The 25,939-nt window shown below is 45.6% G+C and overlaps 1 protein-coding gene across 7 annotated transcripts; it reads right to left on the reverse strand.

The window, feature by feature from the left end:
- Positions 1-214: 214 nt before the first annotated feature.
- On the reverse strand, positions 215-25,939 carry LOC117401735 (host cell factor 1-like; the record flags this gene model as incomplete). Of its 7 annotated transcripts, XM_059017071.1 has the most annotated exon segments (26): positions 215-400; positions 827-964; positions 1,442-1,554; positions 2,369-2,635; positions 3,680-3,929; positions 4,147-4,392; positions 4,540-4,721; positions 4,852-5,944; positions 7,146-7,366; positions 7,900-8,038; positions 8,972-9,114; positions 9,505-9,727; positions 10,218-10,322; positions 11,405-11,629; positions 12,451-12,633; positions 13,290-13,432; positions 14,416-14,754; positions 15,367-15,546; positions 16,024-16,130; positions 16,528-16,612; positions 17,107-17,315; positions 17,963-18,123; positions 18,748-18,896; positions 23,666-23,878; positions 25,116-25,172; positions 25,471-25,939. In XM_059017071.1, coding segments are annotated over 24 exon segments (5,295 nt in total), but the record flags the coding sequence as incomplete, so codon positions are not given.

Genomic DNA, 25,939 nt, shown 5'->3' on the forward strand with positions numbered 1-25,939 from the left:
TCAAATCCCAGCTCAGCCTCCCTCTGTGTGTGTGTGTGTGTGACCCTGAGCAAGTCACTTCACCTCCTTATGCTCCGTCCTTCGGATGAGACGTCAAACAAACGAGGTCCTTATTGGAAGTGACTCTGCCGCAGCAGCAGCAGTTGCTGAAGATGCAGAGTTCACCCCCCTAGTCTGTGTAAGTCGCGTCTGCCCCCTCCTCAGTCACACCCACCTTGCTGATCTTGATGGCGCAGGGGGCCCCTGGGAACCCGGGCAGGCAGGTCTTGAAGGCGGAGATCTCGCTGAAGGAGCCGCGGCCGCAGGCGTTCATTCCGGCCACGCGGAACTTGTACGCCGTGCCGGGCTGCAGCTCCAGCTTCTTCAGCTGGTTGTAATCCGGGACGGGAGCCGAGTCGTCCTGGGAGAGGGGGAGAGAGAGACAAGATTAAAACCAAAAAAACTGTTTTATAAAATACAAAAAAGTTGGCTTCTTTCATTAACCTGCAAACAAACAAACAAACCTATATTTATCTATTCTTTTGAGCAAAAACGTGTATGTACGTAATCTGTCAGTTACATTTTTCCATGTTATGCAGGAAACGCAGTGTTAGGGGCGATGAGAAGACGTAGGGGCGATGAGAAGAGCTAACGTGTACATGTATTGCAGTTCTGTAAACTTAGAAACTATTTCTACGTGTCTGTGTCTATCTAAGTGTATCTGTGTGTGTGTGTGTGTGCGTGGAGTTGTGTGTGCGTGTGGAGCTGTGTGTGTGCGCGGAGCTGTGTGTATGTCTATCAAAGTGTGTGTGTGTGTGCGCGCGCGAGGGGGGGCAGTGTCACTCACGTCTCCGGCGGGTGCGTCCTCCGCAGGCAGGTAGAAGTGAGTCACCACCATGTTGGTGGTCTTGATGACCCCCACGTCGAACCACTGGTTCTCCTTCTTCACTGGGGGCCTGGGGGGGGCCGGGGCCGGGGCCTGCTTCTACAGAGGGAGGGGGGGGGACCGGACACACAGGGGTTCAGTTTGTAGCTCAAACCTGTTTATTACATCTGGAACTGCAAAACACACCACTGGGCTTTACATAGGAACTCAAGGAAGGAAATCAGACTCCTACTGCACAGCAGTGTCACCCATTCCAGGTTTTACTACCAGCTTGATCAGCCCCCAGTGTGTCTAGGCAACAAGCTCAGGTGTGTGATTATTAAACTCCTAGTGAAACCAGGAACGGATCACACCGCTGTGGAACGGGAGTCTTATTCCAATCTCTGAAATGCTAAAATAAGAAAACTTACCTACAGCTACACTGATAAGTAATACTGCAACCTTACTACCAAAACCACAGCTGTGTTACAAACATTACTACTGCAAAACTGCCTACTACAGCGATACTACAATATTACTACACCTAGTGCAATAGATAATACAAATTCTACTGCCCCCCCCCCACTGCAAAGTTACCCCGGCTGCAGACTCGATCCCATTGGCCACTTCCGCGAGGGCAGCGGCTGCCTGCATCGTCGCTGGGCTGGCCACGCCCACGGGAGGAGCGAAGGAGCTGGAGGGGGCCAGACCTGGGAGACAACGACACGATGCAAAAAAAAAAGAAAAAAAAAAAAAGAAAATATATCAGAGAAAAAGGAAGAATTAAAATAAAACACATCTAAAATGAAAAAAAAGAAGAGTCTGTGAAGGTAAATAAACAGAGACACTGTCCTGGATTGGAAGCGGTTTTTGCTTTTGAAAGAGTGCATTCAAAAATTTAAATGACACACACTATAAAAAAAAATAAAAAATAAAATATATATATATATATATATATATATTATACAGATAGATAGAGATAGATAGATATAATAATAATAATAATAATAATACACACACTGTATATAGAGATAGTCATACTGCAGAACTCAAATGAAGCCTGGCTAGCATTAAAAGCGTCAAGATTAATCCCCATTATGACAGCCCTCATTACTACCTTAACATCTATAAACCGACAGGAGTTTCAGCTGTCATGCGAGACCTTTAAGAACACCATCCCCTCCCTACCCCCTCTCCCTCTCTCCTCTATAGTCCCCCACAGTCTCCATAGCAGGCTCTGTGGTCCAGTGGTTAAAGAAACAGGCTTGTAACCAGGAGGTCCCCGGTTCAAATCCCACCTCAGCCACTGACTCATTGCTTGACCCTGAGCAAGTCACTTAACCTCCTTGTGCTCCGTCTTTCGGGTGAGACGTAGTTGTAAGTGACTCTGCAGCTGATGCATAGTTCACACACCCTAGTCTCTGTAAGTCGCCTTGGATAAAGGCGTCTGCTAAATAAATAAATAATCATCCTCTCCTCCCCTCCTCCCCTCTCTCCCCCCCTCTTCCCTCCCCCTCCACTCACTGGTGACAGCGCTGGCAAGCTCGCTGTGCCCGTTGCTCTCGCTGGCCGGGTCGTTCAGGCTGTCTGCCGGCGCCAGGCCCTCGGTGGGCAGGGCTGCCTGGGACTGGCTCTGCTGCGCTGCTGCTGCTGCTGCTGCTGCGGCTGCTGCCTGTGCCTGCGCCTGCGCCTCCTGCAGCTGGTGCTGCTGCTGCACCAGAGCGGCCAGCTCCTGTTGGGTCAGCACGATGGGAATGGTGGTGGAGACCGGGGTGTGCTGACCGTCCTGCCCTGTGGACGAGGAGGAAGAGGCTTTAGTGTTTTAAAAAAAGATTTGAATTGAAAATTAAAAAACTTCAACTGAAACGACAATGACATTGAGAAAAGACTTCTAGTGGAAACGTTTGCCGTTGAATTTATGAAGTTTCTTTTAGTGTTTCTATTGAAGACGCTGAGAAAGACTTCTAATGGAAACGCTTGCCGTTGAATTTATGAAGTTTCTTTTAGTGTTTCTATTGAAGACACTGAGAAAGACTTCTAGTGGAAACGTTTGCCATTGAATTTATGAAGTTTCTTTCAGTGTTTCTATTGAAGACGCTGAGAAAGACTTCTAGTGGAAACGTTTGCCGTTGAATTTATGAAGTTTCTTTTAGTGTTTCTATTGAAGACACTGAGAGAGACTCCTAGAGGAAACGTTTGCCATTGAATTTATGAAGTTTCTTTTAGTGTTTCTATTGAAGACACTGAGAAAGACTTCTAGTGGAAACGCTTGCCGTTGAATTTATGAAGTTTCTTTTAGCGTTTCTGTTGAAGACACTGAGAAAGACTTCTAGTGGAAACGTTTGCCGTTGAATTTATGAAGTTTCTTTTAGTGTTTCTGTTGAAGACACTGAGAAAGACTTCTAGTGGAAATGTTTGCCATTGAATTTATGAAGTTTCTTTCAGTGTTTCTATTGAAGACGCTGAGAAAGACTTCTAGTGGAAACGTTTGCCATTGAATTTATGAAGTTTCTTTTAGTGTTTCTATTGAAGACACTGAGAAAGACTTCTAGTGGAAACGTTTGCCATTGCTTTCCCATGCTTCTTCTACTGTGCTTCACTACACTTTGCTGCAATTTTACTAGGGGTGAAATCTTTAAGAAGGGTTTCCTCTGAAAGGCGATTCCAGTCTGGGACAGGGGTCCAATTGGAAGTGACACTGCAGCAGCAGCAGCAGCAGTTGTTGATGATGCAGAGTTCACCCCCCTAGTCTCTAAGTCACTTTGGATAAAAGCCTCTGCTGAACAACAACAACAACAACAACAACAACAACAACAGCAGCAACAGGTCACTCACTCATCACTGCCTGCTGTGCGGCCTGCAGCACTGCCTGGATCGCCAGAGCCTGGGCCTCTTCTGTGGCGGCTGCCTGCGCTGCTGCCTCCGCGGCGGCCGTGACCGCCAGCTCCTCGGGGGTGAGCCCCATCACCATCAGCGTGGCCCCTCCCGTGGCCTGGCCCTCCGACATCAGCTCCTGGGGGAGAGAGAGCGGATCCACGCCCCCGCTCGCGGGCACGGACCCCGCGTCTCCCGCGTCTCCCTGGCTCTGCAGAGCGGGTTGGTAAACAAGGGCTGGTGATAAATCGATATTAATCTTGCACTGCAGCCCTGCAACACCTGAAAGCATGTAGCGCTGAGCTGTGCTGCATTCAAAATGTATTTAACCAGGACAGAACCCTTTCACATATACACAGCTATGAAAGAACTAATCTGGCTTCATAAAAAAAAAAAAAAAAAAAAAAAAAAAAAATCGCCACCCCCACCTCGCTGGCATCCATCCCCGCTTGCAGCTCCTGAGTCGGCTCTCCTTCTCCCCCGGTCTCCATGAGCTCTGGCTGGGGCTCAGAGGGCTCGGTCTGCATGGGCTCCGAGGCCCCTGGGAGCTCTGCCTCGGACGGGCCCTCCTGCTGTGGCCCCTCAGCGTCAGGACTGGAAAAGGGCTGGCTGGAGTCTGCCGGGCCCAAGTCGTCTAGGGAGGCCGAACCTCCTTGGGTGATGGAGGAGATCGACTGGGAAGAAATGACTCAATTAACATGTGAAAAAAAAATCAATAGGATTGATAAGATCAGTGGTTTCAATAACAATTTTTCCCCAGACTACACCGAGACTCCAGCACGCGTGGTTCTTGTGCCGATTTTGGGACAGTTTTTACTCACCGGTACAGCGGGCCCTGGTGTGGGCGTGGACTGTGTAACCATGGTGACCGCGCGGGTCTGCACGGTGCTGCTGGCGGGAGGGGGCGTCGCCGTGGACAGAGTGACAGGGGCAGGAGGGGGCGTGGCTGCTTCTGCTGCCGTGGTTACTGCGTCCTCCTGGGCTGCTTCATCTGCCTGCTGAGCTGCAGGAGAAAAACAAGCAAGCAAGGTCTGAATGAGAAACGACACAAACAGTACAGAGACAGAGAGACACACACACACACACCGCCCTCCCCCCCCAAAATAAAACTACGAGTGTCAAAGAAACCTTACCTCCGTTGTCCCCCATGTTGGACGTGGCAGTGGTGGCTGTGTTGGTGGTTCCCGTCTCGTGGGTCTCGCAGGGCGGGTTCGAGCACACCCTCTGTCCCGTGGACCCCATTCCGGAAGCCGTGGCAGTGGTGGCCGTGTTGGTGGTTCCCGTCTCGTGGGTCTCGCAGGGCGGGTTCGAGCACACCCTCTGTCCCGTGGACCCCATTCCGGAAGCCGTGGCAGTGGTGGCTGTATTGGTGGTTCCCGTCTCGTGGGTCTCGCAGGGCGGGTTCGAGCACACCCTCTGTCCCGTGGACCCCATTCCGGAAGCCGTGGCAGTGGTGGCCGTGTTGGTGGTTCCCGTCTCGTGGGTCTCGCAGGGCGGGTTCGAGCACGTGGTCTCTGTCTGGGTGTCCGAAGCCGTGGTGCTCTGGGACTGGGGGCAGTCGGGGCTGCTCGCGCCGCTCCGGAGTGCCTCCTGGCCGCACTGCGCACTCTGCACGGTGCCCGTCCAGTCGGAGCCCATGTTGGAGCGGGCTGTGGTCGAGGTGTTGGTGGTGCCGGTCCGGCCCGAGCCCATGCTGGAAGAGGCTGTCGTGGCCGCGTCCGCGGTTCCTGTCTCGTGGGTCTCTGGTGGCGGGCTGGAGCCGGCCTTTTTCTGTGAAGTTTCTGTCTGGCCCGAGCCCATGTTTGAGGAGGCAGTCGTGGCCGTGTTGGTGGTTCCGGTCTCGTGGGTCTCACAGGGAGGGTTCGAGCACACTTTCTGAACCCCCATGTTTGAGGAGGCAGTCGTGGCTGTGTTGGTGGTTCCGGTTTCGTGGGTCTCACAGGGAGGGTTCGAGCACACTTTCTGAACCCCCATGTTTGCAGAGGCAGTCGTGGCTGTGTTGGTGGTTCCGGTCTCGTGGGTCTCGCAGGGAGGGTTCGAGCACACCAGGGTGACGATGCCAGGCTGGTCCCCGGCCCCAGGGTCCCCGGCGATGGCCACGGCCGTGCCGGGCTGCTCGGAGGTGGGCGAGGCCAGGATGGAAACGGGGAGGTCCTGGATGGCCTGGGCCTCCACGCCGCTGGGGGTTGTGATGAGAGTCACCTGGGTGGCCTGGCTCACGGGCGGCTGCAGAAAACACAAATAAAAAGTAACATTATATATAAAAAATAATATCAAAACAACTTATGGAGGTGGGTGTTCCAGCTTTAGAGCAAATTGGTCACGTTGCTCTTGATCCACACACAGGAGCGGGCCGGTCATCAGAACACAGGACTCCAAGTCCCTGCCGTTTTATATTCAGTCTCGACAACGCTTTCAGTTGCTGGCTTCACTGGCGCATCGTGTGTTTGTGCCGTCGCGGGCGTGGTATGGTTCAGTCCACGCGGGGGGGGGGTAAAAAAAAAAAAAAAAAAGCGTTTTTTGATGTTCGTTATACATTTAATAAAATGGCAACTCTAAACAGAAGGAACGATGCGAAGCCATGTTTGGAATTATTTTGGAGGAACCGGATGTGAAAACCGTGGCATGTAAATAATGCTGCCGAAACAAAACTGCTGTGCCACAAAAAACACAATGCTTCATCATTTGAAAACATTCAGCATTACTGTGGATGAATGCTGTACAACAGCAAACACTCAGAATAACCAGAATGCTCCAGATAGCGACTGACATTCATTTAGCCCTTATTTATTTTGATTTTAAAAGAAAGTTGTTTTTTTCCCAATATTATAATTCAGAGAACGCATAAGTGTAAATTAATTATGTAAAATTGGCTTTAAAATTTACCAGTACACTTTTACTTTTTTAAAGAAAAAAAAAAAAGTCCTTGATATCGATGTTATTTGGTCAACAGAAGGGGATATTTAAATAATAAATATAAATTGATTTCCTGTTTGTGGCTCCGATCCCTTGACATTAGAGTTAATATAAACAATGTACTGGAATCTGTGCATTTTTTTTTTTTTTGGTAATGTTTTCATTAACTCTTTTCTTACAATGCTGGATTAATCCGCACACCGTCACTCTGTGTTTCACCCGTACAGCTTTGGCATCGCCCTACAGAACAAACTCATTTCGCTTCATAAAGTCGAATGAAACCTGCTGAATAGAATGGGACGTTAACATATCGAACTGCACGCCGCTTTCTAATTTTCACCCCCCTATACTTAACTAAAATTGAAAAATACGCGACATCTCCAAATCCAGCATGAAACACTGCTGTGCTGCTATTACGGCTTCCGGTAGACTTTGCAGTATCATTTTGTAGTTTCTTGGAGTACATGGTGTTAAATAAAAGGATCTGAACTACGTTCTCTCCCCCTCGTACCTGCAACGTGACGGTGGGTGTGGACAGAGTGCCGGCGGTCGTCAGGCTGGTCTGCGCCGTGGACACAGTGATGGCCGCGGGGTTGATGACCTGGCTGGACAGGGTGGCGATGGTGCCCAGTGTGGCGATGGGCGTGGCCAGGGAGGCGTTGGCGCCGGCCACGTTGCCACCCGCCAGGCTGGTGGACACGGTGCCAGTGACCGTGCCGAGGGTGGTCACTCCTGGAGAAGGGAAACGGGGTCAGCGTGCATCGCCTGTGACTTCAAGCAGCTATGAAACACTCCCTAGTTTCCCCATCTCCCCCCTCCCCTCAATGAAGTCTAGTATTATTATTATTATTATTATTATTATTATTATTATTATTATTATTATTATTATTATTGAAATGATCAGGAGCCAGGAGTTAGAGCAGGGTTAGAAACTCACACTAGCCCTGCTGCTGCTGCTGCTGCTGCACCCAGTCCTGGGGCTCAGAGCTCCCCTCAATGAAGTCTAGTATTATTATTATTATTAGTATTATTATTATTATTATTATTATTATTATTATTATTATTATTATTATTATTATTATTAATATTGAAATGATCAGGAGCCAGGAGTCTGAGTTAGAAGCTCACACTATTATCAACACGTCTGCTGTCACAATGGCATCGAGAATGCGTACTGCACAGCACACTTGGATTTTTTTTTCTAAATTGAAATCTTAAGACTACATTAGTAAACTTCACCCCTCCCAGCCCTCCACTCCACCCACCTGTGGTTCCCTTGACCACCAGCGTGGTGACGTTAGGCTTGATGGAGGACATGGTGACCGGGGTGACCAGCCTGACCCCTCCCATCGGGACAGTGCGCAGGTACGTACCGGGCTGGCCTGGGGCGCTCTTCAAAACCACCTGCGGGGGAGGGGAGGGAGGGGGGAGAGATTCAGGGTTATACGCCACAAAATGACACTTGTTTCTAAGTGTTCTGTGGCTGCGTCTAATCAAGTTGAGTGAGCGTGTGAGAACTAACTGTGCTTCATAAAAGTCGAATGAAACCTGCTGAATAAAGTTAACATGTTGAATTACACACCGGCGCTACGGAGTTTTACCCCCAGATACTTAACGGGGAAAAAACTGAAAAAGGTCACTGTGCTGCTATTATGGCTTCCGGCAGACTTTTTTTGTGATATAATTTTGTAGTTTATTTGATTACATGTTGAATAAAAACAAAACTATGTTCATATAGTTTTCTGTTAAATAACATCCTAAAATTCTAGGTGATGCAAAGCTTTTGGCCACAGCTGCGCACTCTCATCTTGATTAGCAGTACACTCCCAAGTTACAAACACAAGACTATTATTAACTGTTATGACAACCACTAGCATTGTAGCACGGCACACTGGACTAACTAAAACTACTGTCGTTTTCTTATATGATGTCATTTATCTTTAAAACGTGCGTCTCTCCCTGTCGATTTTAAGCTGAATGTGTCACAGCACAAGCAACAAACACAGTCATTATTATTATTATTCTTCAAATCCCGGCTCAGCCACTGACTCCCTGTGTGTGTGTGTGTGTGTGTGACCCTGAGCAAGTCACTGAACCTCCTTGTGCTCCGTCCTTCGGATGAGACGTCAAACAAACAAGCTCCTATTGGAAGTGACTCTGCAGCAGCAGCAGCAGCTGTTGATGATGATGATGATGCAGAGTTCACCCCCCTAGTCTCTGCAAGTCGCTTCGGATGAAAGCGTGTGCTGAATGAATAACAGGAGTGGTTCACAGCAGTAAGCAGCAGCACTGTGCAGTGTGGTGCTTCGGCCGCTGCCCGCTTGGCACGGCGCTGACCTGCGTGAGCCCCTGCTGGCCGGGCCCGCCGCTCAGTTTGGGCATGGCGGTGATGAATTTGGCCGGGGATCCTGTACCGGACGTCATCATCTTGGTGGTGATGATGGTGATGGGGGACTTCATGCCCTGGCTGCTGGTCACTCCTGGAGGAACAGAGAGAAACAATATTATTATTATTATTATTATTATTATTATTATTATTATTATTAGTCATTCAGCAAAGGCTTTTATCCACTGGACCACCAATACAATACAATACAATACAATACAACACAACACAACACAACACAACTTGGACCTCTTTATGCAAAGCAGGGCATTTCAGAATAAAACACCCCAAAAAATAAAAAATAAAGCCAAGCAATCTAGCTCAAATCAACACGCCAACTCAAAACAGATGCGTTTTTAAATTTGATATAAAAAAAAAGTAAATCAAAAAGCATCTGCTAAGTAACTCAATAATAATAATAATAATAATAATAATAATAATACTACTACTAGACGCGCAGTGTGAAGAGGTGAAGCTCGCTCACCTGTGACCCCGGGCTGGGTCATGATGGCAGACATGGGGATGGTCTTGATGATGGTGGTGGTGCCCGGTTTGCTGGTGGCGGTCGGGGACATGCTGCTGATGCCCAGGATGGTGGGCTTGTTGCCGGTGACTCCGGCCTGCGACGTGGTGATGATGGTGGTCGGTTTGCCGTCGGCAGAGGTGACCAGCTTCAGAATGGTGCCGGCTGGGAGCTGCCCTTTAGCCTGGGAGAGAGAGAGAGAGAGAGAGAGAGAGAGAGAGAGAGAGAGAGAGAGAGAGAGAGGAGAGGAGAGATAAAGAATGAAAGGAGAAAGAGAAAGAATGAAAGGAGAGAGAGCGAAAAAGAAAGGAGAGAAAAAGAAAGAATGGAGTTAACATTTGCATATTACTGCACTGAAAATACCACACTGCAGGGATGGGAATCAGACTCCTATTGCACAGCAGTGTCACCCAGTCCAGGTTTTACTACCAGCTTGATCAACAATGTCTAGGTAACAAGCTCAGGTGTGTCATTATTAAAAACGCATAACGCAAACCAGGAACGGATCAAACCTCTGTGCAACTGGAGTCTTATTTCTATACACGACACATGCTTGTTTTAAATTTATTAAAAATAAAACAGTGTGTTTATTAGCGTTCTGGGTTTAATGCCTCCTTCTCCGTCCCCCCCCCCCCCCATCCCCCACCCCCCACCCCCTCCGACTTGACTCCCACCTGTATGAGCTGAGCGAGGGAGTTTGATGCTGCTTGCCCCGTGTGGGACGATGTCTGGACTGGCTTCGTCTGCATAACGGACATCATTTTACCCAAATTGGAGATCTAACAGACAAGAGAAAAAATATATATATATATATATATATATATATATATATATATATATATATATATATATATATATATATATATATATATATATATATATATACACACACACACACACACACATATACATACACTTTTTTTTTTACACATTTCAATTTTGTTAAAAGTTTTTATGCCACCTTTGAATGTAAACACCAATCTCTCGAACTTTCACCTGAAGGAGACCTCTGAGGTCTTCAACGAAATAAATTCTTGTTTAGCTTAGTCCAATAAAAAAAAAAAACGCATTGCCTCTCCTCCTCCTTTGTCATCTCTAGACTGATAAGGCTACCATTTCATCTAAAAAGCAGCGAATATTTCATTCAGAACACTAAAGAACAGAAGCTGAACTAGCAAAACAAAACTATTAAAATCAATATAAAAAAAGGATTCCCCTAGCAAGATAAGTTGGCACATCAAATAGGGGGCTGACAATACACCCAGGACACAAAGAGACGCAAATCACAATACAAGACCGGGCAGGCTTCTGTATTTGAACCTGCGATTGTTGCTTGGTGACTTTGAATAGAAAAACGAATTACAACCGACCCCAGGAGGCTGGTGTCAAAGCGTTCCTGGTCCAGTTGGTATATATTGTAGCTCTACCCCTCCTGCTGTTCACTGGACTCGCCTGACCCCAGCATCACGTTACTGGATCCTCAGCTGATGCGCTACCCCTTGCACTGCTAATCCGTCACTGTAGTTAAGACTTGCTGTAATCTTAACTTAATATTATTATTTATTTCTTAGCAGACGCCCTTATCCAGGGCGACTTACAGCCGTAAACAAAAATACATTTCAAGAATCACAGTACAAGTGATAATACAATTAAGAGCAAGATAAATACAACGACTTTGGTTCTAGCAAGTACGACAAAATACGATTCAATAACAGAGCAGATACTCGTTGCATATTTCATTTTAGTAGAGTTATTATTTGCACATGCAGTGTAAACGACACTGCCCTGTAACACCCGTGTAAGTACGGTCTCCTTGGATAAAAGGGGTCTTGCCAAACGTATAATTTAAAATCATTCTCACCAGCGCGCTGCCCCCTGGCATGGTAATGGGGCTCTTCACCAGTGTGATGGTTTTGGTGACTCCTCCCACCATGGTGGTCACGACCTGCGTTTGCTGTGCCACGGTCACCGTGCCGGACTTGTGCACGGTGATGATGGGCCGCGTGGGAGTGTTGCCCGTGGACGAGGCGGAGGTGCCCACCTGAGCTGCTGCCGTCTTCAGCATCCGCGTGGCGGGGTTACTGACCTGAGAGAGAGAGGGGGGGGCGAGAGCACAGAGAGAGAGAGGGGGAGAGAGAGAGAGAGAGAGAGAGAGAGAGAGAGGGGGGAGAGAGAGAGGGAGGGTGAGAGGAGAGGAGAGGAGAGAGAGGGAGAGGGACACAGAGGGGGGGAGAGAGAGCAGAGAGAGGAGAGCAGAGAGAGAGAGTTAGAGAGCGGAGAGAGGAGAGCAGAGAGAGGGAGAGAGAGAGGGACACAGAGGGGGGAGAGAGAGAGGGAGAGACACAGAGGGGGGAGAGAGAGAGGGAGGGAGGGACACAGAGGGGGAGAGAGGAGAGGAGAGAGGGATACAGAGGGGGGAGAGAGAGCAAGAGAGAGAGAAGAGAAAGAGAGAGACAGAGGGAGACAGAGAGAAAGAGCAAGAGAGAGAGAGGGGGGAGAGCGAGAGAGAACAGCTGTGGTCAAACGTATTTTTAAAAAAATATAAGTGACTACAGCTACAGACAAATGTTTTGCAACGGAATTGATGCAATTTAAAATAAATATAATAATAATAATAATAATAATAATAATAATAATAAATATGAACATTATTTATCGTGTTAAAATCAAAAGAAACTACAAAATAATATCACAAAAAAAAAAAAAAAAAAAAGAGTCTACCGTAAGGAAGCCAGTAGCATTTCATGTTAGAAATTTGAAATGTCGCACCCCCTTCCATCTCTTTTGTCAATATTTTTGTTAAGCATAGAGGGTGAAAAGCTCCACAGCGCTGGGGTGCAATTCAATATGTTAAAGTCACGTTACTCTGTGGAAACGCTGAGTTTTCTTGTGGCAGAGCCTCTTTACCATGATCGGGGACGCCACTTTGACCGCGGACGACCCGGAGGTCAGGGCCATCGTCTTGACGATCGTGGCTCCGGCCGGAACGTTCAGCATGGTGGGTGTGGCCGAGGGCGGGATCTTCTGGGTGGCGGCGGCTGCAGCAGCCAATGCGGCCATCCCGCTCATCTGGGGGCTGCTTCCCACTGGCTGAGGGGGGGGCGGGAACACAAACACAGCAATGAATAAATGAATGGATTGATTTAACCTTTGGTAAAACGAATCAAGAAGCAGACAGACACCATCCAGTTACATCTACACTCGCAGTATAAAAGCAGTGTGTGTGTGTGTGTGTGTGTGAACAGAACATAAAGACTCCAATTGCACAGCAGGGCCACCCATTCCAGGTTTTACTACCAGCTTGATTACTATTATTTATTTCTTAGCAGACGCCCTTATTCAGGGCAATTGTTACAAGATATCACATTATTTTTACATGCAATTACATTATTTTTACATACAATTACCCATTTATACAGTTGGGTTTTTACTGGAGCAATCTAGGTAAAGTACCTTGCTCAAGGGTACAGCAGCAGTGTCCCCCCACCTGGGATTGAACCCACGACCCTCCGGTCAAGAGTCCAGAGCCCTAACCACTACTCCACACCGCTGCCAGTGTGTCTAGGTAACAAGCTCATGTGTGTCTTAGTATTAAACTCCTAGTGAAACCTGGAATGGATCAAACCGCTATGCAATGGGAGTCATATTTCCATCTCTATGATTTTCTATTCTATGAGTGTCAATAGAGATCAATACAATATTATTTCTATATAAAAAACAACAACAGGTTCTGATTGGGCACTTACCTGGCCACTCTGCGTGGGCATGACCATCCGCACGCCGGCAGGAAGTGAGGTCACGGTGACAGGAGACTTGCCGGCCTGGCTCGCATGCCTCACCGTGACGATGGAGGTGCCGCTGGACTGAGGCGCTGCCACCTTGAGGATGGCTGTGGAATAACAGCATGCACAGGTCAGAGAAGAAAACGGGTAGGAGCGGGCGTGCGCTGGGAAGACCAGGAAATACAAACAGCCACACTACGCAGGAACTGATGAAGTTACTGGCGACACTTTTTTTTTTTTTTTTTTTTTTACTAGTTTTGAACAGTTACATTGAAAACACATACGGCAATTCTAAATTAAAAAAAAATATTCCATAAATAAAGTCTGTCTTTAAAAGTAGTTTGGAGTATTCATCTTTGCTTTCGACATTTACAGTAATTTAGTATCATGTTGTGTGTAAAGGAGATGAGAATAAAAAGAAACGATTTCTCTAAATATACTTTAAGACAGACAAGAAAGCGACAGCACGAGAGACAGAGACAGCATGAGAGACAGAGGCAGCACGAGAGACAGAGGCAGCACGCGAAAGACACAGGAGAGAGAGAGACACACACACACCGAGTCAGAGAAATAGCAACACAGGCACAGAGAAAGAAAGAGAGACACACACACACACTGACAGAGAAAAACACACACACAATGTTCACAGAGAGAGAGAGAGACACACACTGAGTCAGAGAAATAGCAACACAAGCACAGAGGCATAGACCGAGAAAGAGAGCCATACACTGACAGAGAGAAACAAACACACACACACACACATCATTCACAGAGAGAGAGAGAGAGAGAGAGAGAGAGAGAGAGACACCAAATCAGAGAAATAGCAACACAGGCACAGAGACAAACAGAGAAAGAGAGACACACACTGACAGAGAGAAACAAACACACACACACACACATCATTCACAGAGAGAGAGAGAGAGAGAGAGAGAGAGAGACAGAGAGAGAGAGAGACACACACCGAGTCAGAGAAATAGCAACACAGGCACAGAGACATAAACAGAGAAAGAGAGACACATACTGACAGAGAGAAACAAACACACACACATTCACAGAGAGAGAAATCTCTACGTTATCGCTGATCCCCGACCTGGTCCTCGGGCAGTGGCGGCCCCCAGCGGGCTCCCTGGCATGGTGGGCAGCACCGGCAGTCCGGAGGGGGAGGGGGAGCCGGCCTGGGGCAGCAGGGTGACCCCGGAGTGGGGCAGGCTCTGGGCGGAGGCCGCTGGGGCGGGGCTCTTGGGGTGGCTGGCTGGCAGCGAGGAGACGGGGTTCAGCACAGGGGAGGTGGCCGCAGCGGCTGCTGGGATGTCGTATTTCTGCAGCTGCAGCAGGTAGCTGTCCGCGGTGGGGACCGCCCCCCAGCTCACCTCCAGGGAGTTGGTGTTGGCTCGGACCAGCTGCACCCGGGAGGGGGCGGGCGGCTTCTCTGTGGGGGGGGGGGGTTACCAAATACTTCAAAAGATATACATTTCACTCCCCAGTTTTGATAGAGTTTAGTAGAGTTTTCAATGCTGCTCCTCAAAGGAAGACACCTTTTTTTTTTTTTTTTTTGCAATATCATTTGGTAGTTTCTTTGATGACAGGATGTTGAATAAAATACCTAAATCATGCTCATAATGTTTTTTGTATGACTCGAGCAGAGCCTAAAACTTTCAGCCACAGCTGTAGACCCTGGTTCTGGTGTGTGTGTGTGTGTATATATAGAGCACTACATAGGGATGCTGTGTGTGTATGTGTAGATCTCTTCACAAAAGCTCTGTGTTGCTCTCACCTGTCTCCAGGTACCACAGGTCCTTGCAGCACACCTGGTTGTGTGTGTGTGTGTATAGATCTCTTCACACAGCTCTGTGTTGCTCTCACCTGTCTCCAGGTACCACAGGTCCTTGCAGCACACCTGGTTGTGTGTGTGTGTGTATAGATCTCTTCACACAGCTCTGTGTTGCTCTCACCTGTCTCCAGGTACCACAGGTCCTTGCAGCACACCTGGTTGTGTGTGTGTGTGTGTGGATCTCTTCACACAGCTCTGTGTTGCTCTCACCTGTCTCCAGGTACCACAGGTCCTTGCAGCACACCTGGTTGTTCCAGGCCTTGCGGTAGCCGTCCCGGCCGCTCCACACGTAGAGGCGCGAGTTGATGGACACGGAGCAGTGCCCCGCCCGCGCGCGCGGGACGTTATCCTCCAGGGTGTCCATCTGAATGGGCTCCCACGTCATCGTGTCTGGAGAGGGGGGAGAGAGAGGAGGGGGGAGGGAGAGAGAGAGAGAGGGAGAAAGAGGGAGGATAGAGAGAGGAGGGGGAGAGGAGAGGGGAGTGAGAGAGAGAGGAGGAAGAGAGACACAGAGGGAGGGAGAAAGAGGGAGGATAGAGAGAGGAGGGGAGAGGAGAGGGGAGTGAGAGAGGAGGGGGAGAGAGAGGAGGAAGAGAGACACAGAGAGGGAGGGAGAAAGAGGGAGGATAGAGAGAGGAGGGGGACACAGAGAGAGAAATAGGGGAATAGAGAGAAAGAGGGTGATAGAGAGAAGAGGGGGATAGAGAGAAGAGGGGAGATAGACACAGATTAATTTCGAGCTACAAAATTACATCCACATTTAGCAACCTGGCCCCCCACACAATAAAAATAATGAACAAGACGCCGCCACCCCCCCCCCCCCCCCCCCCCCATTGTTCTTAGTTCCTATGCGTGCATGCGACCTACCCAGATTGAGGCAGGCCAGGGTGTTGGTGCATTTCCACTCCTTCTCGTGAGTCGCTACCTTCACATCATCCATGACGAGAGGAACCCAACCACCAAACACATGCATCCTGCAGAGAGAGAGAGAGAGAGAGAGAGAGAGAGAGAGAGAGAGAGAGAGAGAGAGAGAGAGAGAGAGAGAGAGAGGGAGAGAGAGAGAGAGAGAGAGAGAGAGATATTAAACACTTTACTGAACCCCTCCCTCACCCCCCTAAGAGAAGGGGGGCTCCCTCCAGTCCAGGGCAGGCTTGAGGCACGGAGACTGAACTGCTCCCTCCCTCCCTCCCTCACTCCCCTAAGAGAAAGGGGGCTCCCTCCAGTCCAGGGCAGGCTTGAGGCACGGAGACTGAAGTTAGCACAGCCAGCTTGTTTTCGAGAGGGAACAAAAAAGCACACACACACACACACACACACACACACACACTCTCTCTCTCTCTCTCTCGGGACTCTGTGCCCTGTGGTACCAACTTGTTTCCGATGGTGGTGGTGGAGTGTAAGCTGCGTGGCAGGGGGGCCGTGCCGCTCAGGGTGGGCTTGCTCCACGTCAGGGTGTCTGCAGAAGAAACACACAGAGAGAGAGAGAGAGAGAGAGAGAGAGAGAAAACTTAGCAGTGTGTAATATCTAATGATTTCCATTCATTAGATATTATTCATTAGATATTACACTGTATGTATGTGTGTGTATATCCAATTTCTTGCATGTGCAAAGAACTAATTTATGGCACACACAACATTAAATAGTTTATTGCATATTTAGAAAAAAATGCAATAAACTAAACTATTTAAAAATTAATATTTTGTGTGCGACATAAATGCGTTCTTGGCACATGCAAGAAATTGGATGTATGTCTATTCTGCTCGGCAGCCCCTAATTGAAGATAATGATATAAAAACTTTCTGAAGAATGCTTCTGTTGGAGAACGCTTGTAGGGCAATACGGTTAATTCATATATATATATATATATATATGTCTGTCTGTCTGTCGGAGTGTGTGAGTGAGCGTGTCTGTCTGTGTGAGAATGTGTGTGTGAGAGTGCGTCTCCTCACCGATGTCCAGGGTCCACAGGTCCCCGAGCCGGCAGCCGCTCATGCCCCCGTAGATGACCAGTCGGGACTTCTTGCTGTCCTTCTCCGTGTAGACCACGGCGGTGTGGCTCTCCCGCGGGGGGGGCAGGACCCCGTACGTGATGGGCATGTCCCAGCCGACCGCGCTGGAGCCCGCGCGCAGCTCCAGGATGTACAGGTCGTTCAGATACCTGCGCGCACGCAGACATGCACACACGGACGAGAAACAGGCATTTAGTTTTCCCCTCCCCAAAAAGAGAAACTCATTAAATTAAAAATGACAAACTTGCCACACTTTGGGAAATTTGAACATTTTCGTCACCAAATCGGAAAAGCAGTTGAACAAAGTGGAACAGTTCTTATCACTGCAGCGTCTCTAAAATATCAAGTCCTTCGAAGGAGTTGGGGAATCAATTCTGTGTGCAGGTCAAAGACTTTGTATACATTCTGAAGAACAGCTGACCACAGACTAGACGGGTGTATCAGAAGCAGGCTCGGGGGTCCAGCGGTTAGAGAAAGGGGCTCGATACCAGGAGGTTCAAATCCCGGCTCAGCCACCGACTCCCTGTGTGTGTGCGATTGTGTGTGTGAGTGTGAGTGTGTGTGTGTGTGACCCTGAGCAAGTCACTGAACCTCCTTGTGCTCCGTCCTTCAGATGAGACGTAAAACAAACGAGCTCCTATTGGAAGTGACTCTGCAGCAGCAGCAGCAGCAGTTGTTGATGATGCAGAGTTCACCCTCCTAGTCTCTGTAAGTCACTTTGGATAAAAGCGTCTGCTAAATGACCAATTCATAACATTATTATTATTATTATTATTATTAATTTTGGCCTGCGTACCTGGGAATGTTGTTTTTGGGGTCCTCGCTGTCGTTGGCCAGACCCCCGAAGAGGTAGCACTTGTTACCCACCAGGGAGAAGCTGTGCCCCAGGCGGGGGCAGGGAGGGGGGCCGTTTTTGGGGGCTTTGGGTTTCAACTTCTTCCATTCCCACCTGCTGGCCTGCAAACGTGAAAACAAAACAGAACAAAAAAAAAAACATTAAGGACTGGGATGGAAATCAGACTCCTGCTGCGTAGCAGGTTGATCCAGTCCTGGTTTCACTAGGAGTTTAATAATCAGACACACCTGAGCTTGTTAGCTAGACACACTGGGGCTGATCAAGCTGCTAGTAAAACCTGGAATGGGTGACACTGCTGTGCAACAGGAGTCTCGTTACCATCCCTGCAACAAGGTGATCCTAGTCCTGGGTGTAATGTCAGTATTTATCCACCGGGTGGAGACAAACAAAAGCAGGCTCAGGGATCCAGCGGTTAGAGAAAGGGTCTGGATACCAGGAGGTTCAAATCCCGGCTCAGCCACTGACTCCCTGTGTGTGTGTGTGTGTGTCTGTGTGTGTGAGAGACCCTGAGCAAGTCACTTCACCTCCTTGTGCTCCGTCCTTCGGACGAGACGTCAAACAAACGAGCTCCTATTGGAAGTGACTCTGCAGCAGCAGATGATGATGATGATGATGCAGAGTTCACCCCCCTGGTCTCTGTAAGTCGCTGTGGATAAAAGCCTCTGCTGAATGACTCCTCAGTAAGTTGTTAAGAGATCGAGAGGTAGTCAACGCGCAGCCCCTACCTGCAGTTCGTACAGGTCGTTGCTGTATTTCCCGTACTCCACCATCCCTCCGAACACCAGCAGCCTCGTCCCGTCGCACACGAATCCATAGGCAGCGCATCCCGGGGGGATATCGCCACGCACTGCCGGGATGAACCACTGGTTTGTGGCTGGAATTCAAATAAATAAATAAATAAATTATACACATATCAACTTCTTCCCAGCGTTTGACCTTGTCAAGGGAAAGCGTGTTTGAAAACAAACAGTGGAGGTACCTCCAGGCTTTTGATGCCATGGCAGCTACACTCCCTCATTTCTGCTGAAGGTCAGCAGTGTGGAGTAGTGGTCAGGGCTCTGGACTCTTGACCGCAGGGTCGTGGGTTCAATCCCAGGTGGGGGGACACTGCTGCTGTACCCTTGAGCAAGGTACTTTACCTAGATTGCTCCAGTAAAAACCCAACTGTATAAATGGGGAATTGTATGTAAAAATAATGTGATATCTTGTAACAATTGTAAGTCGCCCTGGATAAGGGCGTCAGCTAAGAAATAAATAAATAATCTATCAATCGTTTTTTGATGTCATTCACTACACAGCCAACGATGAAACGATCGCGCCACTCCTTCCTGTTTACAGCTCCAGGCATCGTGGGATTGAGTCGATTTATCAGTTTGTTCTCCTTGATTCTTCTGTTCCGCCCGTGGTCTAAAAAAACGCACCTACCTTAAAACTGCCAACAGCTTTTTTAATCTGTTATGCAAATAGGAGTTTAGGAGTTTAAAGAAAAGGGCTTGCGACCAGGAGGGTCCGGGTTCAAATCCAGGCTCACTCCCTGTGACCCTGAGCAAGTCACTTCACCTCCTTGTGCTCCGTCTTTCGGGTGAGACGTAGTTGTAAGTGACTCTGCAGCTGATGCATAGTTCACACACCCTAGTCTCTGTAAGTCGCCTTGGATAAAGGCGTCTGCTAAATAAACTAATAATTAAATAAATAAATAAATAAATAAATAAATAAATAAATAAATAAATAATAAAAATTGACTCTCTGCTGCCCCCCCTCACAGCTCAGCTTTGGAATTACACCCAGCTGACTGCCTTATCACTTCAGAACAGCACTGTTTTTCAGAAAGTTATTTTCCCCCTACCAATTTAAAAAAAAAAAAAAAAAAACACAAGCGGGACACAGCTTGTAATCTGAACAGCTACAAGAAAACCGCGAGAGGGACACATTCTGTAAGAAGCAAACGCGCGCACACACACACACATGCACGCACACTAACATATAAATCAGCATATATATATAGGGCAGCAGTGTGGAGTAGTGGTTAGGGCTCTGGACTCTTGACCGGAGGGTCGTGGGTTCAATCCCAGGTGGGGGGACACTGCTGCTGTACCCTTGAGCAAGGTACTTTACCTAGATTGCGCCAGTAAAAACCCAACTGTATAAATGGGTAATTGTATGTAAAAATAATGTGCAATAAAGAATGTAATTGTATGTAAAAATAATGTGATATCTTGTAACAATTGTAAGTCGCCCTGGATAAGGGCGTCTGCTAAGAAATAAATAATAATAATAATAATAATAATAATAATAATAATAATAAATCAAGACATGAATAAAATATAATTTTTATTTTTATTACAGCATGCAGGGTCTCCTCCTCTGAGCCTTCTACACTAGGCACCTTGCTTGCAGACTAACCAAAATTGTTTTATTTATTTATTTATTTTCTTTCCTTCTGTTTGCATGTTTCAGTTGCAATATCGCAAGAGGACCAGATCGGGGACCTATTTTTAAACCCGACGCAGCTGTGGAAGCAGTTGCGATACATGGCGAGTACCACCAGCTGTGTCAAAGACAGACAGCACAAATACAATAAAAACACACAATACACACACACACAATACAGAGCGGTTAAACTTATAATCACACGAATCGTGGGGGGGGGGGCTACAGGTGCAACGGCAAACGTTTCCACTAGAAGTCTTTCTCAGTGTCTTCAATAGAAACACTGAAAGAAACTTCATAAATTCAATGACAAACGTTTCCACTAGAAGTCTTTCTCAGTGTCTTCAATAGAAACACTGAAAGAAACTTCATAAATTCAATGGCAAACGTTTCCACTAGAAGTCTTTCTCAGCGTCTTCAATAGAGACACTGAAAGAAACTTCATAAATTCAATGGCAAACGTTTCCACTAGAAGTCTTTCTCAGTGTCTTCAATAGAAACACTGAAAGAAACTTCATAAATTCAATGACAAACGTTTCCACTAGAAGTCTTTCTCAGTGTCTTCAATAGAAACACTGAAAGAAACTTCATAAATTCAATGGCAAACGTTTCCACTAGAAGTCTTTCTCAGCGTCTTCAATAGAGACACTGAAAGAAACTTCATAAATTCAATGGCAAACGTTTCCACTAGAAGTCTTTCTCAGCGTCTTCAATAGAGACACTGAAAGAAACTTCATAAATTCAACGGCAAACGTTTCCACTAGAAGTCTTTCTCAGCGTCTTCAATAGAGACACTAAAAGAAACTTCATAAATTCACTGGCAAGCGTTTCCACTAGAAGTCTTTCTCAGCGTCTTCAATAGAGACACTGAAAGAAACTTCATAAATTCAATGGCAAACGTTTCCACTAGAAGTCTTTCTCAGTGTCTTCAATAGAAACACTGAAAGAAACTTCATAAATTCAATGACAAACGTTTCCACTAGAAGTCTTTCTCAGTGTCTTCAATAGAAACACTGAAAGAAACTTCATAAATTCAATGGCAAACGTTTCCACTAGAAGTCTTTCTCAGCGTCTTCAATAGAGACACTGAAAGAAACTTCATAAATTCAATGGCAAACGTTTCCACTAGAAGTCTTTCTCAGCGTCTTCAATAGAGACACTGAAAGAAACTTCATAAATTCAACGGCAAACGTTTCCACTAGAAGTCTTTCTCAGCGTCTTCAATAGAGACACTAAAAGAAACTTCATAAATTCACTGGCAAGCGTTTCCACTAGAAGTCTTTCTCAGCGTCTTCAATAGAGACACTAAAAGAAACTTCATAAATTCAATGGCAAACGTTTCCACTAGAAGTCTTTCTCAGCGTCTTCAATAGAAACACTGAAAGAAACTTCATAAATTCAACGGCAAACGTTTCCACTAGAAGTCTTTCTCAGCGTCTTCAATAGAAACACTAAAAGAAACTTCATAAATTCAACGGCAAACGTTTCCACTAGAAGTCTTTCTCAGCGTCTTCAATAGAAACACTAAAAGAAACTTCATAAATTCAACGGCAAACGTTTCCACTAGAAGTCTTTCTCAGTGTCTTCAATAGAAACACTGAAAGAAACTTCATAAATTCAACAGCAAGCGTTTCCACTAGAAGTCTTTCTCAGCGTCTTCAACAGAAACACTAAAAGAAACTTCATAAATTCAACGGCAAACGTTTCCACTAGAAGTCTCTCAGCGTCTTAAAACTAAATTTCAACATTTAATTCACATAATTGTATTTGATGTGGAATGCACCGTCGTTGCAGAGCAGTGTGATCCAGTCCTGGTTTTGGTTTTCACTGTGAGTTTTATAATCAGACACACCTGAGCTTGTTAGCTAGACACACTGGGGGCTGATCAAGCTGCTAGTAAAACCTGGACTGGATCATTACACCAACACACGAAGTAATTCTTGCATAAAACCGGATCAAAATAGTTTCGTTTTAATTGGCTGTAAAAGCCAAGTATGCAGCAGAGAAATGCCGTCTACGTTGGGAAAACAAAACAAACAGTAAAATTATGTTTTTTGTTTTTTTTCTTTCCACGGTCAGTTATTTTAATATTTGAGTTTCACAACACGGCGCCCCGCTATCATATGATATTACAACGGACACAAAAACATTACTAATTTTTTGAGAGAGCTCAAAATAACCAAACGAAAACACAATGACAGCTAGGTACTATTTCGCGGGTGGTTCATTGTGACTATAAAATATGTCTATTTCTAGAAGACATTCTGGTAAGATTATATCCCCGGCTTCATAAATAAATAAATAAATAAATAAATAAAATAAAATAAAATAAAATCTGCCAGCTTCTGGGATATATTTTAGCTTCAAGATGGCGTTGTCACTCCACTACGTGAAAGTAGCGGGGCCATCGATATTATTAATAATCCGCAAAATATGTCACGTAAATATCTATAAATATAAAATGACACATTTTATTTTAATTATTTTTATTTTTTTTGGCGTTGTGGCGCCAAAAATATAATTTTGCACTGCCTGACTGAAAGCCGGCGGAGACCGCGGCACCCATTTTAATTTAACCCGCCATTTCTCTTGGTGTTTTTTTTTTTAAAACTTTTTGTATACAGTAGAATATTTCTGCGTTGTTTTTTTTGTCCTCCTCAATAAAAACAAACCATATATATATATATATGATAAATAGTGACACTTTCCTACAAGAACATGTAACCACTATAATTAAATAAATAAAATTAATTATCTATGAACTCGCTGTTTGACAGTTAAGAAAAAAGTGCGCGCGTCTCTTTTTATAATATATGCAAAATAATTTAAAAAAAACAATTGTCAAAACATACCCAAAAAACTATATAAACCAAGCTAAATAAAATTAATAATAATAATAATAAAAAAAACATTATTTCCTGTAATTTGTGAAAGATTCGGATAAAAAAAATATATATATATTTTTGTTTTCTGGTACCGCTCGTGTCTTTCAAGCACGGTTATTTTTCTACGACTTTTAAAACAAAAATCAGTTCATGAATATTGTATTAACAATAAAAAATATATATATATACAAATTTAAAAACACTTAAACGTGTACATAAATAAAGTGAGGGGTAGAGTGTCTATGAAAATTAATACAGCACATCAGCGCCGCTGTACATTAATAATAATAATAATAATAATAATAATAATAATAATAAATGGTCTTACCTGTGTTATAAACGTGCAACTCATCAACTATCCCCTCGTTTCCACCTCCGAAAACAACCATTAATTCCTTGATCGCTACGGCCCGGTGGCCGTGCCGCGGCCTCGGAACCGGACCGGACCATCCCAGAACCCGCTTCCACCGGGGCTGCAGAGGAGAGCCGGTCGCCGCGGTGCTGGTTCCGGAGCCCACCGAAACAGCAGAACTCATTACTTCTTTTTTTTAAAAAAAAAAAAACAAAAAAGCAATCCTTTATAAAAACAACTTTAAAAAAAAAAACTACACAAGATTAGCGTGAGGAGAGGGAGGAGAGAGGGGGGGGGGAGCTTTATATATCCCCCCCCAGGTTTAATGCGATGTATTTTAAAATTAAAAAGTGTGTATATCCTTTAAGAAACGTTTATTTGTTGATTTATTTGGGGGTCAGGGGGGAGCCGGCATATCCTCCCACCCACCCCCCCAAAAACAAAACCAACACAGCAGAAGATAAGCAAGCCGGCTAGAGAGAGAGAGAGAGAGAGATGGAGAAGAAACGCTACTCCGAGGTGACAAATCCCAAAAAAAAGACCTTTTGCAGACGCCCTCTCCTCAGCTCCTTTTTTTGGGGGGGGGAAAAAGACTCTTTTTAATTATTTTTTACAAGATTTCTTCAGCTGTAAAGCGGTGCCAAGCTGTGGGAGCCACCATCTTGTGTGTACAAACCGCTCCCCCCCCCTCCTCCTCCAGTCCAATAAATGGCGGATAAAATATATATATAAATAAATAAAATTAAATAATCAAATAAATAAATAAATAAATAAATCTACCTAAAGGGGGCCGGCACGCACACACACACACATACAAAAAAAGAAAAATCTCTTTTAAGAAGACAACAGCAACCCCTTTTTGGAGATTGACGCTGCGAGTTGATGTCGATTTGCCTCAAAAATTATAAATATTTATAATATATCGATATTTAATAATGATAAATAATTGCCCCCCCTCCCCCCCTCCCTCCTTCCTTCCCTCCTCACAAAAATACAAGACCAACGAATTGGTGGTCAAAATGCAACACGTAGTATTTATTAATTTTACTTTACCATTTAAAAAAAAAAATGACAACAATTTATAATTTTAATATGAGGCTAGTTACTTTTTTTTAAAAAATAAAAGCAATGCGTTCTCTGACCCCTCCACCCCACATATAGTTAAACAAAGACTATATTAAAAGTACAATGTGCTTTTTTTTTCTTTTTAGTTAGTTAGTTTTTTCTTACGCTAAAGTTATCGCATTAAACAGAGCTGTACGGAAACAATTTTTTCATTTATTTATTTATTTTTATAATTTTTTTTCGCCCCCCCAAAATCTCTCTCATCATCCCTCAAGAAAAATGGCAGAAAAACGTTCAGAAAAATATATATAAATAAAATAAAAAATAAAAACACACACAACCATTTACAAACGACACTTACTCTCGGGGTTGCTTTTTTTAAAGCCTTGTGTTTCCGCAGAAGATGTGGAGAATGACGCTTTTGTAGATAAAGATATAGATATAGATATATAAATAAAAATGTTTTAAAAAAGTGAATTTTCATTCATGCCTCCCTGGGAGCCGCCATCTTCTTGACAACCAAACAACAACCTTCGCTCTCCAAGCCCTCAACAGAAATGGCGGGCGAAGTTTTTTTTTTAAAAAAACCGCAGTTATTACTTCCAACCTTTTTTTTTTTTCACACACACACACACAGTTGTTTTTTTTTTTTTTTCTAATAACTAGTCCGTTCGGTCATAGACAGTTTAATATCGTTAAAAAAAAACTTTCTTTACCGTCTCCTCTCTCGGGAAGTTGCCGCCTGCCCTCACCCAAGATGGCGATGCTGTTTTTTTTTTTAGTAAACACAAGAGTGGAGAGAAAAACTCCCGCGTCGCGAAATAAACAAGAATAAAACAGGGAGGGAGGGGGAAAGGAGTCGGATTTAGGAAGGCGGGAGTTGTTTTAGCTTACAAACACTGTATTTTGTGGGAACGCGGTTCGTATTTTTGTGTATTTTGCTTCCAGAGACTGTTTCACGTCTTCCTGGGAGACGCCATCTTCGGGCCAAACCCCTTTTTTTTTTCGCCTCCTCCTCTTTTTTTTTGTTGTTTTCTTTCACTAAAGATGGAAATGTTACGGCGAGTGATGAGGAAAAAACTGTTTTTATTTTCTTTTTTCTATAGGTATACACAGTGTTATTTGTTCTCAAAACGGTGCAAGGTCCGGTTACACGTGTTCTGTACGAATTATGTCGACCGAGAA

This window comes from Acipenser ruthenus, chromosome 55 (genome assembly GCF_902713425.1).
Source record: "Acipenser ruthenus chromosome 55, fAciRut3.2 maternal haplotype, whole genome shotgun sequence".
NCBI classification, from domain to species: domain Eukaryota; kingdom Metazoa; phylum Chordata; class Actinopteri; order Acipenseriformes; family Acipenseridae; genus Acipenser; species Acipenser ruthenus.